Source organism: Nestor notabilis, unplaced genomic scaffold (genome assembly GCF_000696875.1).
Source record: "Nestor notabilis isolate BGI_N333 unplaced genomic scaffold, ASM69687v1 scaffold287, whole genome shotgun sequence".
NCBI classification, from domain to species: Eukaryota; Metazoa; Chordata; class Aves; order Psittaciformes; family Psittacidae; genus Nestor; species Nestor notabilis.
Genome location: NW_009936731.1, coordinates 153,561 through 170,712, shown reverse-complemented (window position 1 = coordinate 170,712; position 17,152 = coordinate 153,561). Strand labels below are relative to the sequence as shown.

The 17,152-nt window shown below is 38.2% G+C and overlaps 1 protein-coding gene across 1 annotated transcript in view; it reads left to right on the top strand.

The window, feature by feature from the left end:
* Positions 1-17,152, top strand: part of LOC104408760 (neuron navigator 3-like) — a 263,938-nt gene that overhangs the window by 112,905 nt on the left and 133,881 nt on the right. The window contains 3 exon segments of the mRNA XM_010018466.1: positions 5,078-5,146; positions 7,837-7,976; positions 14,572-15,607. Coding sequence (XP_010016768.1) covers positions 5,078-5,146; positions 7,837-7,976; positions 14,572-15,607 — 1,245 coding nt within the window.

Sequence of the window (17,152 nt, the reverse complement as noted above, 5' to 3'; positions counted from 1 at the left end):
TATACTACAAATGCTAGGACCAGGGTAGGTATGGTCACTGTGGCAGATGATTTGTTCTTATTACAAGTCACTACATTCTGCAAGAACATGAATGTTAATGCAAGACTAGGTTATCTGCATTTTGGTGTTTGAGCTGTGAACAACAGGATAACACTGAAAACACAATTTTACTAGTACCTCCAAGCCTGAATCAGCTGGAGACCAACTTCTTGTATAAGATGCCAGAAGTTCAAGAAGCGGAAAGGAGAAATGTCCACCTAATACAGGACAGATGACATGGTATGAGCTACAACTGCCTGAGCCATCGAAAGTTCCTCTTGTTTCTGTGTTTGATATATATATATAAAATATACATTTATAAAATACAAAATATAGATATATCTATAAAATACATATAGATATGTAACATTTATGTATAATAACATTATAAATAACATTTTTAACATATACATGTGTACATGAATAGATACCTATACATGGATATAAGCATGTATTAATTCATCAAGACTGGGCTAAAAAGGCAAAAGAAATGCTTGAAAAATACTGTTTATGGGAAAATTCATGTTTTTTTAGTTTCCTCCTCAGTGTTCCTTGGCTGTCCGCTTAAGGAAGCAGGCAGGGACCTTCCGCCTGCCCAGACTGGTATGCTGAGAAGCCTGGAAACTTACCTTTTCTATGGCATTTCTCCAGGCACACCTGGATTTGAATCTTAAAATATTATCTCTTGTGCTTTTTGCGAGGCAGGCTGCTTAGAATTATGCAGCCAAGGAGCTTGTTTAGAAAATAAAAAGAGAAAGAAAAAAATCTGTACAGCACAATCAAGACCTTCTGGGGAAAATTTTATGTTGAAAATGCATTCTTTTAAAACTAGGGTGTTGGGGCTTTTTATCAGGGAATCATTCTAATAGTAAAGTCTTGAATCATTCTGGAGTGCAATCCCCTGGTGATATGACTTTATAAGATCAACAGCATATTAAAATTCAAGTATGCCGGTAAGGTAGAAAGACTTTGATTACATACTACAAACCCGTTTGCCTTTTGTCTAGTTTGAACAGACCACATAGCTGGCATTTTAGAAGCACCATGTGGCCCTTAACATTATAGGAAAATGACAGTGAAATGCAACATGATCCTTTTGATCTTTAAAAAAGAGTTGACAATATTCAGGGTGATGCTGCATGGGTTTCTTTTTGAAGAAGGAGGTTAAATTATTTTCAGCTTGATTCATGCTCTGTATCAATGTTTATAGAAGCTTCATCCTCCAGCTTTACATGGTATACACACTTTCAAGGGGCTGCATCTTTTTTGATGATCCATGCTATTTGCATAGCAGCAAGACAGACTTCGTGGGTGTTTAGCACAGTGTTGAGCAGTCACTTGCATTCCCTCTTCATCTTCTTTGCTCTTATTTGCCCATTTCAGTCGAGTATTTCACTTAATTTTTAGTGGGAGGGCATTTAAGAACCTTTAGAGTTGTACCTTACATTGACTTCCTAGGTTCCCCTACACCTTTTAGGACCATTTCTTAACCCTTTTTTCCTGATTGCAGCTTCATGCCCTGCATCAGTTCTAGGTGGAACATGGTGCATAGCTCCTCAGTGCAACTGGGTGTACATAGTGCAGAGTCCTGGTTCCTGTGACCAGCATGGCTGGTGTTCACCATCAGCACCTCAGGGTCACTATAGTCTCTGACATCTCTGTACCTACTTTCTGAGTACTACCCTAGCTACCACTGTGCTGAACTGCCTTTCTGAGCAGTCTGAGAATGTTTGTTCCATTTTCTCACAGCATTTAATTAAGGGACCAGCAACCAAAATTACCCACTATCACTGTTTCGTATCTGCTGTGTTGACTAATGTTTCCCTGATTTGGAAGAGAAAATACTGGGGCTTGATTTCAACCTGGAAGCTAGTTTGCAGACTTCAGATGAATTGTAAGGATTTGGGATCATATTCATGTATGCCATCTTACCTGTTTTGAACAGGATTTGCTTAACCAGGAGCATCTGCCTTCTCTTCCCCGATGTGTTAGGTGGAAGAGGAGAGCTAAGCATGATGCCTGGCCCAGGTCCAGTGTTGTGGTTCCCTTCAGCAATGTAATGATGGGTTGTAGCTTTAGGAGTAGCAGGGTTTCCTGCAGGCTGTGCAGTCAGGGTTGGTCTCCTCTGTAGTTTGTATGTTCCCTTCCTGCTAATGCACTGTGGCTGGGCTCTGCAGGCGACTGCTGTGGCTCCTCTGAGGAGTGCAAGCTGTGACCACGTTGGGGGAGACTGGTGGAAAGGGTCTTTGGAGGACCCTTTCAAAAGCAGAGGCTTTCAAAATCCCCTTTTCTGTCCCTCTGACAAGTAAATCCTTCCTTGTCCTAAGTGCTGTAGTGTTAAACTTGTACTGCCTGGTTTGTTAATGTGCATTTGCTGGTTTTTTTTGCAGGCACATACTTATAATACCTCTGTGTGGAACTGTAAGCATAAAAAATAACTGATTTAAACAAAACAGGTTTATTTTCCTAACTAACAGGTCTTACCCACAGACAATTATCTGGTTGGGTAGAGGGCAGCAGGTAAATATTTGTTTATACATTTGGAAGAGTCCTAGACTGAAGTCTAGTCTTGCAACTGTGTTGCAGTTCACATCTGTAAATAGTGGGGCCAGCAGCTGGGAAACAGGCATCTGTGCAAAGCTTTTATCGACCCAGCACATCAAGTGCTAATTAGAAGGAAAACCCAAAGTCATTAGGAACTTGATGCACCTGGTTTATGAGCTGTTGAAGTTCTCTCCTTTGATTTGTCACGGTACTTTGGAAAATAAATTTACTCACTCACAGTGGAAAGGATGCTTTACTGACATTGACACATCCATCAGTGTCTTTCAAGCCTGTCTGGAAAGTCTGAAAGCAGTCTATAGGCTGACATTGCATGAATTTGCTAGTGGGTGGAGTCCTAGGTATAGAAGGAAAAGATTCTAGAAGGCATTTCCAGATAGGTGCTTCGTGTATTTATTGCTATTAAAAAGAAAAAAAGAAAGGTGCAGTCTGTCTGTGGACTAGTTTAGCAAGAACTTGGCAACATCACTCAGATTAAGTTATTTGATCTATCCAGTTACTTTGGAATTGTGTTGCTTGAGGTTGAAAAGCTATAATATGCTATGGCAATGCATCCTATTCACTCTCTTTTTCCAGATCACTTGTCTGTGTTGATCGTACTGTGTATCATTTTACCTTTTACAACATAAACACACTAAGGTTTTATTTGACATGCCATTTTTCTCACAAACTTCTTAGGTTAGTCAATGCAGGTAACCAGCTAACCATTTCTAGATTCCTTCATTTTAAATATGTTGAAAAAAACCACAAGTGGAAGATGTTATCAGAAGAAGGGCTATTACACCAGGCACAAATACAGCAATTTCAGCAAAATAAGCTGTGTCACATTTTTATCATAAGTCCAGATATTATTAAGAAAGATAGCTGTAAATGAAATATAGTTAAATATACTAATGACTAGATAGAAAAAATGATATATACTTTTATAATTTATTATAATTCCCACAGACATGGTTGTATAAAAAAGCACTCTCAGGATTTTGGTGAAGATATATGTCACGGAATTGAATGCTACTTTTATATACTGAATGATTCCTTCTTGCCCTCTTAAGACGGAAGTATTCTTTTCTATATTGGCCATGTGCACATGTGCCATTTGTAATTGCCAGGTGCAGAGTTAATGCTGAACCCTTTATTGGGGTTTAATTTGGTAAAATAACAATAATCACACATCCCATTCAAGTCTCACATTGTCCCTTGGTTTGTGCCTTCCCCTTGCTCCTCTACAGGACTGCTGTGCCAGTATGGGAAGACCTTTCTGCCACTTGAGGGGCTTCTCCCATCTGCTCTAGACTCCTGCTATCTGGTTCAGTGAACCAGCAGAAATTGCTTAACACTCCTCTGGTAGACTTAATACCACCATGTGTTTCTTATAATACTTTCAGTATATAAAGTCAGGACTAGAGCACTGAGGTTTCAGCTGCTACTTAGAATTGCTGGAAGATGTAGAACTGTAAGAGACAAAAGCAATCTGTGACTATCAAAGGTTCTGCTTACTCAGTTCTCCATCACTTCCTTAATAATGCAAGGAATTTGATGTTATGATTGCACCTGCTTTAGCCACCTGTCTATATCCTTAGGCTGTGTGGATCCCAAAGGATGCACCTGTTTATGTAGCCAAAATTGCTTGGCAGGAGGCCTTACCTTGGCTGTATACTTGACATATCCCCTATGCAAATGTCTAAAAGAATAGAGGCATAAATTTGCTGTTTAGTAAGGACACATTGTTGGGTGTGAAAAAGAGCATACGGTTTTTAGCCCTGTAGCTCAGCATATGTTCTGTTGCAGAAATACTATTTGGATGCCTTAATAGATGAAGATACATTTTCCTATGGAATTTAACAGTGAGTCTAAGCACAAGTCAGGGCTTTCCTAATGAAGCCTCAGATTCATTTCCTGGGTAATGTATCACATACATGACCTGTGCTGCTCTAACAGTAATGGAAACTATGAAGAGATGCTTCTTCCATATGACTCTAGTGTCAGGAGGGTCACCTTTCTTCAACAGGAATTTTTCTGAGTCCGCGTTGGATCTTGTATAGCAAATTCATTCCTAACTACCACACTGTGAACTCAGTCAGGTTGGTGGAGAAACTAGCAGCTGTGTATTTGTGCTTAGTACTTTTTGTGGATGAAAAACGGCACAAAGTTGAGGTGCATCCTGTGTGAATTGAGCTAGGCTTCAGTAATTCAGTCACTGCTGAAATCTGCTCTCACTATTTCTAAAATAATCTGTAGATAATGAGACAAGTTATGACAATATACATTATTTCATAATCTGTTCATTACATCTCTCATAAAAATCTGCATGTTTGCATTATTTCTCTTTTTTTTTTTTTTTTTTTGCCAGTTAGTTTGTGTTTTCTATTCATGTTCAATTTGCATTCATTAACTCATAGTTTGCTGGTAAGTGTGTTCTTTCTATACATGTTCAAAGTAATTCTTTAATTCAATTTCTCTGTTTCTTCTCATACAGTCTCACAGCCAGATATGCATCTCAGTCTAATCACAGTGGAATTGCAACCAGTCAAAAAAAGACTTCTAGGTCAGTTAAATATCTCTAATTTATTGCTTGTTAGTGATACTCAAGCAAGTATATGCCCACTGATATTTTATCCTTTGGACATAAGCAGACATTAAACAATGTGTATTTATGTTATGTGTGCAAGCTTTGCAACTATGAGCTTTGCCACGGGAAAGCCTTGTATGGACTGGAAGGAGCTGATTTGTACTGTATATTAGTAAAATTTCCAGTTGTTATGTATCCTGCATCTTTGTATCCTGCATGTAAAATATTGGATGTGAAGGGTTAGTTGGTGATTTTAGTGCTCTCTGCTCTCTGGCTGAAATCCTTACTTTAGTCATAAGTGAAAAGAAGTTTGGGAGTCCATCCCAATTCCCACTAGATGGTTTGCAAACCCACCTGAAAGGTTGAATTCTCAGAGCCAAGTTGATGCAGAAACAAAATAGAGCAGAAAAAAAGAACCTTTTCCAAGACTTCTGCTCCATCAAGAATAGCCTGCACACAGTCCCCACTAACAAGCTGCTTTGTTTTGGCAGTGAATTTGATAGAGCTGTGTGTTGGAGCTGACCTGTTTCAGATTTCATCAGTACTTTTAGTTTATAATTTCTGTGAGCACTAAAATCTACAAGCCAGATTGCAGAAGAAAGAAACTGAGGTCTAAAGCTTACTCTTGTTTCTAGCTTTTCTCTCTTTCTTTCTCTCTCTTTTTTTTTTTTTTTTAGTGGGGAGAGATAATGTGTTCATTAATTATACCTTTGCTGTACAGTTCATTGGTGAGAACAATGAACTCTAAACTGCATAATCTCCAATAAAGATTGCATTTTGCACTATAGCGCACTAACACAATTTGAGTTGCTGGTGATAGCTTGGAATGAGCTATACCATGGTCCAGTTGCTTTGCACCTGCATTTATAGGTCTTCAGTTTTCCTTATTGCTGATGCCCCTGTCTTGTCCACATTCAACGTGTTGGGGTTAACAGTCTTATTGTCTAATACTTTAAATCTGTGGCAGTGTTTCCGAAGCCTGTTCAGAGGTATGTGACTTGTCCCTTTTTTGTTATTCTCTTTGCATTTCCTTAGCTGCTTAACATGATTCTGCTACAGCGATTTAAAACCTGAATTCAATTAAAAAAGACAGCAAATGAGGTAAACTGGAAAGTGTGTAGAGCAAATGACCTCATGTATAACGTGCTTACTGTGGCAAGTTCTCGAATTCTGGCATGCAGAATATATGCAGAACTATTTTATATTTTAACAGAACATAAGAGTTTTCAGTGTTGCACATGCCTTGTCATTGCTTTTTTTGTTACCTTTGACAAATGATGTCAGAGCTCTTACTGCCTTTCAAATTAGGGTAATGAGAAGGAGCAAATGGATTTTTAAGTTTGTTTTAGTACATTCTTCAGGGAACAGAAGATTACTCGAATTCATGGGTCACGGTAAAGGTTAGCATGCGTGCAGCTGCAGAGCAGAGACAGTCTGCTCTGGGCTCAGCAAAGAGACTAGCAGGGCAGGCTGGCAGCCAGAATGATCCATAAAAATAACTAGTGGATTAGCTCTCTAAGGTTTAAATTGGTAAAAGAAGAGAAAGTGGAGCTGTTTACATATGTTAACTAATGAAAATAAAATGATTTGAGCATTGTTGTTATACCAATATATTAAATAAACAAAAGTTTGGAAGGAATCTAACATTTTTTAATTCTTTGTAATGTGACTTTTTTTCTCCCTTCTGATGCTGCTCTTCCATAGTACAGTGAAACTAACAGAATTTGATAACTCTGATGTAATTTCTATTGCCACTATTAAGATCATCATATCATTCCAGTAAGTGAGAAACAGAAGAGAGATCTTCTCCTATGGCAAAAGCCTCTTGCTGATATTAGCATTTCATTTTGTCTGTCAGATACCAAAACTGTGAAGGAGTGGGGTTGTCCCCAAAGATGCTGCAGAAAGTTTGAAGTAAGAATGTATTAAAGAATCTTATATCAGAGTACAGATTCAGACAGAAAAAAGATGCAGGATTACACACACCAGGGACAACAGCCTCCATTTTTAACTTAGCATAGCCACACAGTAAGGTTCAGATGGTGGCAGCAAATACTAACAAATGAACTGTACAGTCCACATTATATACTTCTGTCTAAAAGGTATCCATGCATCTGTAGCATCTAGCTAAAATACGTATTTTCAATACTTTTCATTTAAAATAATAAGCTGTAAGTGCTGTAGCCAATAGTCCTCTGAAAAATAACCGAAGATAACTAAAAAGGCAGCTTTTATGCTAAACGCAGCTGTGAAACATTTACTAGAGTAAGACATACAAAATACTTCTCCACTGCGTATTGTTGTGCTTTCTAGTCAATTTCTGTAACATTTCCTCTTCAAAAGTGACAGATTTAAATAAAAGTTGATATTGCACTTTAATGGTTTGTGAGGGTGAATCTGTTTTAGCAATGTTAATGGCAAATGCAAAGCATCTTCTTACGTGTCTTGTGACTCTAGAAAGCATCTTTTTCCCTTTTGTGTGTGTAAGGATAAGCTTTTATTTTCATTTGTGGAGTCTAACTAATTGAATCCTCCTGTTCATTGTTGCTTACCTGAAATTGTTGTTTTCAGTGGTTGGTTTTAAATTATGGTCTGTTATTTGCACACTGCCTCCTCTATATGTTGCATCTCATAAAATTAAATGGTTTCTGATTATGCCATTCCAGGCTTCCAGGACCCTCAAGGGTGCCAGCTGCTGGCAGCAGTACCAAAGTCCAGGGAGCTTCTAATTTAAATCGGAGAAGCCAGAGCTTTAACAGCATTGACAAAAACAAGCCTCCACAATATGCAAATGGAAACGAAAAAGGTAGGTGATTAAAAGTTATTAAGCTTACTTTGCATAACATACAAGAGGAACAAAAGGAAATATCACCAAAAGAATCCATCCACAAGGGTCGAAGACTTGGGAAGAAGACCTACGGAGATAGAACTCTGAATTAGGACTTGTGATTGAGTTGGGATTAAACTTCAGAACTGAAAACTTTCAAAATGTTATGTTTTATCCCGCTTTCATGGAAATATCACTGGGTGATTTTTCTGATGTAGAAATGAATCTGTATTGGATGCCTATACTCTTGGTCCATGTTCAGTTCTATTCATAACCAAAGGAAGACCAACATGATTTTCATGGGACTGAAATCTTAGTTGCTAATGGATAAGAATCAGAATATTATATTGGCATCAGAACATTTAATGCTTCTGTTCCTTCAGAGCCTTATCTGGTGCATGTATGTCTGAATAGAGGATTGTAAATTAAGTCAAATGTAATGAAATTTTGCAGGGATTTGAATTCAGTGTTCATGTGTAATTGCCTCCTTTAAATATGAACTTCCATTATGGAAACAAACTGAGATCCCTAGGTCCATTTCTCCCACCCTGACACTGCTTTCCTGGAAAATGTGCCTCTTCAGGCTTTATCTCAGAAAAAATAACGTGCAAAATTCAGCTTTCTGAGTTGTGTAACTAATCCAGCCCCTATCCCATTTCTTTCTCCTTTTGTGTAATGAACAGCATTTTATTCATATCTCTGGGTTAGAATACAGTTGAAAATGATACAATATACATAGTACCCGTTTGCATCCTTGGGGTCTGTGGGAGGAACAAGTATGCAGTGAATGTTCTTCATCCAAGCAACAGGCAGCTATCCAGACTTTTTTTTACAAAATTCTGATGAATACACTTTGCCCCTAGCTGTATCTGAAGATATAAAACCATGCTTTCAATAGTTATTTCTTTATTTTCTACTATCAGGGTTGAATGTTTTAGATAGTTCTGTAGTGGGATTTATTTTATTAAGGACTTGTTTGTGGCAAGACATCCAGGCTAAAACTAGAAAGAGATCAGAGTGAAAACTGAGCAGACACTGTATAGTTCACAAGTACGATAGTGAAGTTATGAAGTAGGAGATGTGGCTGCTTGAGTGAAGGTACGTACAGCAGTTTAGGTTTTAGAATTACTTCATAGTATTGACATAAGTTTGATACTGAAATATGTGAGTGAAATGATTCAAGGTGAGACATGCTTGTAGATATTAATATTCTTAGTTTGTTAATTAGAAACTGTCTTTTGGCTGCTAAGTTTTGCTTCGTATTGCACATTTATGTGGGGTTTTGCATGATGGATTTCTTTACTTTCCCATTTCTTTACAGCAGAGAATGAAAATCTTGATGAGATTTTTAGTGAAGTCATCACTTGCAAAAGGATAAGGGGTCGCTTGCCTTGTGTATAATCATTCAATTCATTTTACAGCATATAGAAAATGTAATGCAGCATAACTACAGAGTACTATATTTGATATGTCTCTGCTCTATTTTCTTTCGAAACAGCAGAATGAATGGAAGAACATTGATTTTACATGATAACCTAAAGTGAATACAAGTTTGTTTTAGAGTATAAAGCAGAAGTTAATTAGAGAAAATGACTGCTGGGAGTGCAAGGATAGCAAAGTGATTTTTTTTGTAATACCCTAAAAGAACACATGAGATCCTGTAGCTAAATTCATCATGCTACTTCTTTGCCTAAAGAGCAAAACAACTGAATCATGCTATATTTTAAATTTAATTATTACAGTAGCTAATGTTTACATATTACAATGAAATTTCAAAGTCTTTTGATATTTTTTTAAGTATTTGAGGATGTTCTGTGACCTGAGTTGTTTTTTTTTAAGAATTTATTTGGAAACAAACTTTAACCCTTACAATAGTGATAGCAGTGAACACCTCTTTAAAAAGAAGTGTCACTATACATTGAAAAATTGGTTTTCTTCTTACAGTTGGCACACAGAGTAAACCTTGTATTTCAAATTTTGCTGCTGATGCTGATGCTTGGAGCATGCAATTTTTGAAACATAGATCATATAGTAAATTACTTGTAATCTGCAGTAGTGATGCAAAATAGCAACAAAATTGGAGAAAGAGAAGACTTGTACTAGGTAAATAGTCATTAGAGGTTGGTACCTCCAGACCTCTTCAAGGGCAGACCTCTTTTGATACATTTTTCTCTACTACACCTTCCTATATGAGCTATAATGAAACCCAAGAAAAGATGTACAGCATAAAGGTTTTTCTTAATCCTATTATATATAATACTTGAAATCCGTTCCTGTGTAACATGATTTCCAACTCAGTCACAGTGGGGAATGAATATGCAGACACAGAGTTAAAGGAGACTTGAAGTTGATCCAAAATAAGATGTTATATGGGCCTTCTATTTAGTATTTCATTATTTAGTATGTCATTAATGTTATGTCCTTTAAATGATGCTTAAGGAGTAGCTCCCACAGTAGGAAACTAGGTCCCCTGAGAAAATGCAGGTTTGCCCTTTATTGAGTACAGCCCAGTTTTCACTGATCCAACCCATTGCTGTGACACAGGTAACTCTGTGTAGCTGTGGGTAAATCAGGAACACAGAATGCGCCAAAACAATAAACATGCCATTAGCTGAAACTCATCTGTGGAGCTTTAGCGAGCTGACCTTTTTTTCATTTTTTTTCTGGACTTTGCAGCTTATAGGTGGGTTTCAAAGAACACATCTGTTTTCTAGGTCACGTCACATCTATCTGCTTCTGACAATACAATAAAGATGAAAATAAAACTACAAAAATGAAACTATTTGAATGAAGTGATTATATTGCTAGCAAGGTAGTTTACCCAGAGCAATCTGAGTCCAGCAAAGAAATAATGTTCTAATTCAAGTAAAATTTTAAAACTGAATGTTTACATGTTAAAGCCTAGAGACACTGTATCTGAATTCTGATGAGGGTCTCCATATCATGGAGTTTTTAATATAATTTGATAATATAAAATGGTGTTTGTTTATTGTCTAAACTTGTTTTCAAAAGTACTTGGTTATTTTGCCCATACCAACTCTGAGAAACAATGTCCTGGAACAACATTGTCTCATGATGCAAATAATTGTTCCTCTGTGGCCAGTATGTACACCTATAGCTAATTTCTTTATGTTTCTTCTGGTTCCAGTGTTTTGCCAGTTTTCCATGGTAGTGTTCTCCTCCTGTGCTGATGGCAGGTAGCTACATTCTCATGGGCATCAGGAAAGGGACTGTTAAACAACCTAAATTCTTTTAATCTCACCAGATAGACCTCGCATTCCTCCAAACATCCTTACAGCAGTCCCCTGGAGCTCTTTCATTTTCTACTAACCTTCTTTATTTTGATTGACTAAAACTGGATACTCTAATCCGGGCGTGTGCCTTTCACAGAATGTTTCAGTTATCAGTACCTACTATGCTGCAACAAGGGAGCTGTTGTTGCAGATGTCCTGTCTTCTCCAACAGCTCAGAACACAGCAAAGGTTACAGACAAGCAGACAGAGTAGGTTGATTATATATTGGGCCCAAGTTTAACCCCACATGTGCCCTTTATTTGTGCAACAGCCTATGAACAGCGGGCTTGAAAATGTCCATTCTGTTGTCTTGGTCTTGCTGGGTTCTAGCAGAAACTTTGGGTTTTCCACTGAACACCTGGGGGTGTTGCTGCTCTGCTTTCCCCACATAGGCTGGGCTGAGCTCTGAAGCTCTGAGCTCTCAAAGAGAATGCAAAATTATTTTCACCACAAGCTGATTATGCATTTCAGCAACAAGGGAATTAGGCCGCAAACAGAAGACCGTCTGCTTGTAAAATTTAGTTTGTAGAAGTATGAAATCCTTGTCATAAGTTGGGTTCATTCTGTGTCAAAATCACCACAAGGTGGGGACAGATTTCACTTAATGAACGACTAAAGCCAAGTCCAACTGAATGTGCAGAACGCAATGAATGATGTGCAGCTTCAAGTAATGAATTTAGGCTGGGGGGAGATAAATCTTTTTATTCCACTTCTTTAAACATACAGACAGTGTCTCAGTATTTCTTGAAAGCGTGCAGTCTACGTTCCTTGTGGAAACATTAAGGATACACTTTAAATTGATGATTAAAAGCAAATTCTAATTCTCTGTAATTTTTTGATGCTGTTTATGATTTATGTCAAATAAGTACCAGTGTTTCAAGGAAACTGTGTTTTTTTTGCTGTGTATGTAGCAGAAGAAGCTGTTGATGAACAGGAAATAACTCTTGACTATTTTTCCCCCCAGTGAGCTTAATACATAGCAGGAAATATGGCAAGGATACATTCTTCTTTTTAATCAGAACACTTTTTTTTTTCTTTTTGTAGTAAAACTAATAGCCTGAAGCCATACAAATGTGACAGAGTTAATACAACAGTGTAGTGGCATCCTGCTGCTCACAGACTGTTACATGTATTCTGCATTAGCTATGCATATTATGAATTGTTATTATGCAAAACTATTGGGATAGCTAAAGATCCCAATCCTCCTGTGTAATTAAGGCAAGCTTAATGCAAGGCAAGATGTGTGCAAGAAGGTCCTTGTGCACACCCAGTACTAGGCTATCAGCCATGGGGCTGATCCCTGGTATAAATTAGGGAAGCCTGAGGGCTGCAGTAATTTCCAACAGATGTTGTTGGCCCCAAGCTCTCTTCCACGATCTGAGGCTCACCAGAAAATGGCAGGGGCCCAGCCACAACTCCTGGCTTGGTCACAAGGGAGGGATCAGCTCTGCAGCTGCCCACCAGAGCTGCTCCATGTGCGTGGTACTGCCTGGAGCTTTGGAACAAGCCATAACCTCACCTGTCCCCAAAAATTCTCTGAGGCAACCCTTACCAGTTAATGTCTTCTTGCCTAGTAACTGGGTGCAGCAAAGCAACTTGAAAGCCTCTGTGAAGGTGGACTGTGCTCATTTAGATCTGTGGAGTTTGCATATCAGGCTGAGGAGCACATGAAAAATTCTGTGCAGATGGAAGTATACAGCATCTATTGAAGGTGGAGATGATTGGCCTGCTAGGGTCCAGTTGTTGATAGTGTTAAGCAAGTAAAAGCTGTTACATTTTTGTTGTGTTACTTTTTCCCAATGTTTTAATTATTATTTTCAAACTAGAACATAATTCTATTTAAAGAAGTAAATTTTTCTATGTTTGCATTCTGTCTTTGTTGAAGAAAAAAGAGTTACCCTTTCAGGATGCTCAAAATCCTCCCTTTCCCATGTGTCTTAGTGGCCTTCAGACTTCCAGGTGGGTAGTCTGATCCATACTAGGGCCTTAGGGCTGAGACTGCAAAAATGAAAATGACCTGTAACTTCAAACTCCATGCTGAGGGGACAGATGTCTTCAGTGTCTTCATTTACTGTATCATTCAGACAGGGAGGCCCCAAGGCATGACTTTGGCTTCATGTGTGTGTGCAACATAGCAAGCACTTTTTTTTCCCATTGGATAAACCATATTTACATTGCATGTTTCAAGGGCTTTCTTGCAGTGGATTTGATACACTATAAGCAAGCTTATGCCTAATTCACTGGCAGTCCCTAGATTGAATGGCAAATAGATAAACTAAATGAAAATATCTTGTCTGGTGAAATAGCTATGTACCATATATTTGATTGCCATTACTGCTTAATTTCTCTGGTGCTCCAGAGTAATGGTGTTTAGATACTTAGATATGTCTTGGAAATCTGAGCTTAACTCTTTCATGCAGTTAACATAGTTTAATTTTTGCAGAAGGAGTCTTGTTTTCACTCTGAAAGATTCACTGAGGTTCCTGGATGATGTAAATGTGGTGAATATACCAGAGCCACATAAGTGAGCTTTCTGTACCTACCTGAGTTTCACGCCCAAAATAACTACTGTTGCTGTATCCACGTAGGTGACATATCACTATAACTTTCAATTACTGACACTGGTGAAATCATTGATGTATTTTTTTCCCACCTATGAAAGTGCACTGGGATAAATTCCTCAAGTCAGCTGCTAAAGGTTGTTAACTGTACATAAAACAACACAAAAAAGCATAGTATGGTATAGTGACCTGACATTTTCTGCTTTAATGAATATTGATTGTATCCATTTAATTTCAGTATTACTCAGTCGTCCTCCTCCCCACAGAAAAAAACCAAACAAACCTTAGCTTTCTAGGATTTTTTTTAATCACTAAACAATAAAGCTGTTTTTCTCTGGTTGTTTTTCTTTCAATATTGTAGCATTCTTTTTTTCTTCCATGTCTCAGTGTCTTATTATTAACAAGTGTTTGGAATAACTTCTTTATGACTTATGAAAGATAAATTTTTTAAATTGGAATGTTTAATTTGCATAAGGAAATAGTTACAAGTAAGGTGTTTCCAAGGCTCTCTTGAGCTCACAGAAGTATTGAATAACACTGTGAATGTGGGAGGAAAAAAGACATTTTCGATTAGCAATCTTCATGTTCCATGCACATGTAAATTATATTTATTATGAATCACATATAACTGTGTTTTAAGTGCCAGAGCAGTATGGTATCACCTAAGCATGAGATGGGAGAATAACCATACCATTACGGTTCTTTCTGGTTTTTAAGCAGATTCACCAAAAGGCCCTCACCCATCTACAGGCATGAATGGAAATGTGCAGCATCCCACCAGCACCGGGCAGCAGCAGGTCTCTGCCATACCCTCTCCAAGTGCCAGCAAGCCTTGGCGCAGCAAATCCATGAATGTCAAACACAGCGCAACCTCTACTATGCTGTCTGTGAAGCAGCCTAGTCCCGCAACCTCCCCTACTCCATCTTCAGACAGGCTCAAGCCACCCCCTTCTGAAGGCGTTAAGCCCCCTTCCTCTGGACAAAAATCTATGCTGGAAAAATTCAAGCTCGTTAATGCTAGGACTGCTCTGAGACCTCCTTTGTCACTGAGCTCAGGACCCAGTGACAGTGGGAGGGAGGATGATATCTTTTCAGAGTGTGGTGAAATGGATGTCTTAAGTGGTGGGGTGAACAGCGGTGGCTCCACAAGTAGCAGTCCTAAAGTATCACCGAAGTTAACCCCTCCAAAAGCTGGAAGCAAAAATCTCAGCAATAAAAAGTCTTTGCTACAGCCAAAGGACAAAGAGGAAAAGAACAGGGACAAAAATAAAGTTTGCACTGAGAAAACAGTCAAGGAAGAGAAGGACCAGGTCACTGAAACACCTACAAAGAAGAGCTCCAAAATTGCAAGCTTAATCCCAAAAGGAAGCAAGACAACAGCAGCCAAGAAGGAAAGCTTAATACCATCTTCTAGTGGGATCCCAAAACCTGGATCGAAGGTGCCAACAGGAAAGCAGAGCACTTCATCCATATGCACGGGAAGTAAGGAGATTGAAAAACTGAGGACTACAAAAGGAAACCAGTCCCAATCAACACCAAAATCTCAACTCAGTGAGAAGGCTTCTCCTTCCTCTGGTCTTGCTTCTTCTGAAGGGAAGGAATCAGGTGCAGCTCCCGCCCCGGGGTCCTCCGCAGCTCTGTCAGCCTCGATGGCTGCAAGCAGTGGCCAAGGCACGGGAAATGGTGTTGTCCAGCTTCCTCAGCAACAGCAATACAGTCACCCCAACACTGCCACAGTAGCTCCTTTCATTTATAGGTAAGGTTATGGAAGGAAATTGGGTTTGTGTTACCATTTAAGAAAGAGAGAGAAAACAGAGAGTAAAGGCAGATCACACTGTTATGGTTCTCATCTCCCAGTTTCTGTCACAGCACCATGCACATGTTTTGCTAATATTATTTTTTAATTAATGTTACTGTATGAAAAATTTCTTCCAAGAACTCTGAGTCTCTACCTCATACAAAAGCAATCCATTGCAAATATTTGCCATTTAAAATACAGGATGTTTTGATTAGAAATACAAATCACATGATAGCTTCCCTGTGCTGCTTTTGAAAGGTCACGGCTGAGTCAGGATTCTAGTGCGAATACTCTTGTTTGCAATATAAGAATCTCAACATTTATTTGCTGATATTTAATAATATTTGCTTAAAATACACTATTCTCTTAAAAAATCCTAAAATAAACTGCTGATTTTTTTCAGAGTATGTAACAGTATTAGTAGGATATTAAAGGAAAAACCATACACAAACTTTCGAAAGTTCGACATTTTGGGCAGAGAGAAAAAGTTGCTTTTTGCAGGTCCTTTTCCTGTTTAGCTCTATGTGTGAACTAGGTATAGATTAACTCCATGGAGACAGTTAATTTTTACAGGTGATACAACCTCTTCTCATGGCCAGGGCTCTGGAATAGGTGAATGAACCATCAATGTATCAACCTTTGGCTGAATTTATTTTGCTATATGATGGAGCAACTGAAGAGAAGCTGGAGATTTCATTGTTTTACAGCTCTGAAGACAGAGGAAGTGTAGAAAGACTGGCAGGCTGGTTTGAGTAATGATTTCAGATGTCAGCTGTTGGAAGGCTTTAGCGACAGTTGTGGGTAAATTTAACATCTGATAAAATGACAAATACATTATTACACAAAATATACTGGCAGTTTTTGTTAGTAAGTAGTACTCTAGATAATCTTGGCTAGAGATTAAAGAGGTGCTGAAGTAGGCTCTAAGGGGGTATATATATCATTACACACAACTAAACATAGTTTCAAAACCAATCTGGGTGAATGATAAACTGTTTAACTTCATTCTGAACAAAAGCAGTTCAGAAAATCTTACAGGAGGGGGAAAAGGCATAATATAGGTTATATTTATTCTAATATGCAGTGTATTTTAAATGTATCACTGAATGTGCTTAATATGCATGTTTCTTTATATCTGGAATAACCTCTGTGATACAGATGATTTGCACTGTGGTACATAGGATGGCCTACATATGTGTTAGGGTGCATATGTGAGGAGAGAAAAGACAGCTATGCTTTGCTTTCTTATGTATGTGCTATTTAATGGCAATTTTACCACATATTGATGCCATTTCATTGCACGATGGAGATATCTCATCGTTCTTTTAAGCTGCATCATGAAGCAAAATGTAGTTTGAATTTTAAAGGACGATAGAAGCATGCATCTTCCAGTAAAATTTGATATTAATAATGATCTGTTTGCTTCAAACAAACAGCAAAGGAGACTGTATTTGAAGTTAAATCTCTCACATGAAATAAAATTCTCAGAGCCAAGGTCTGATC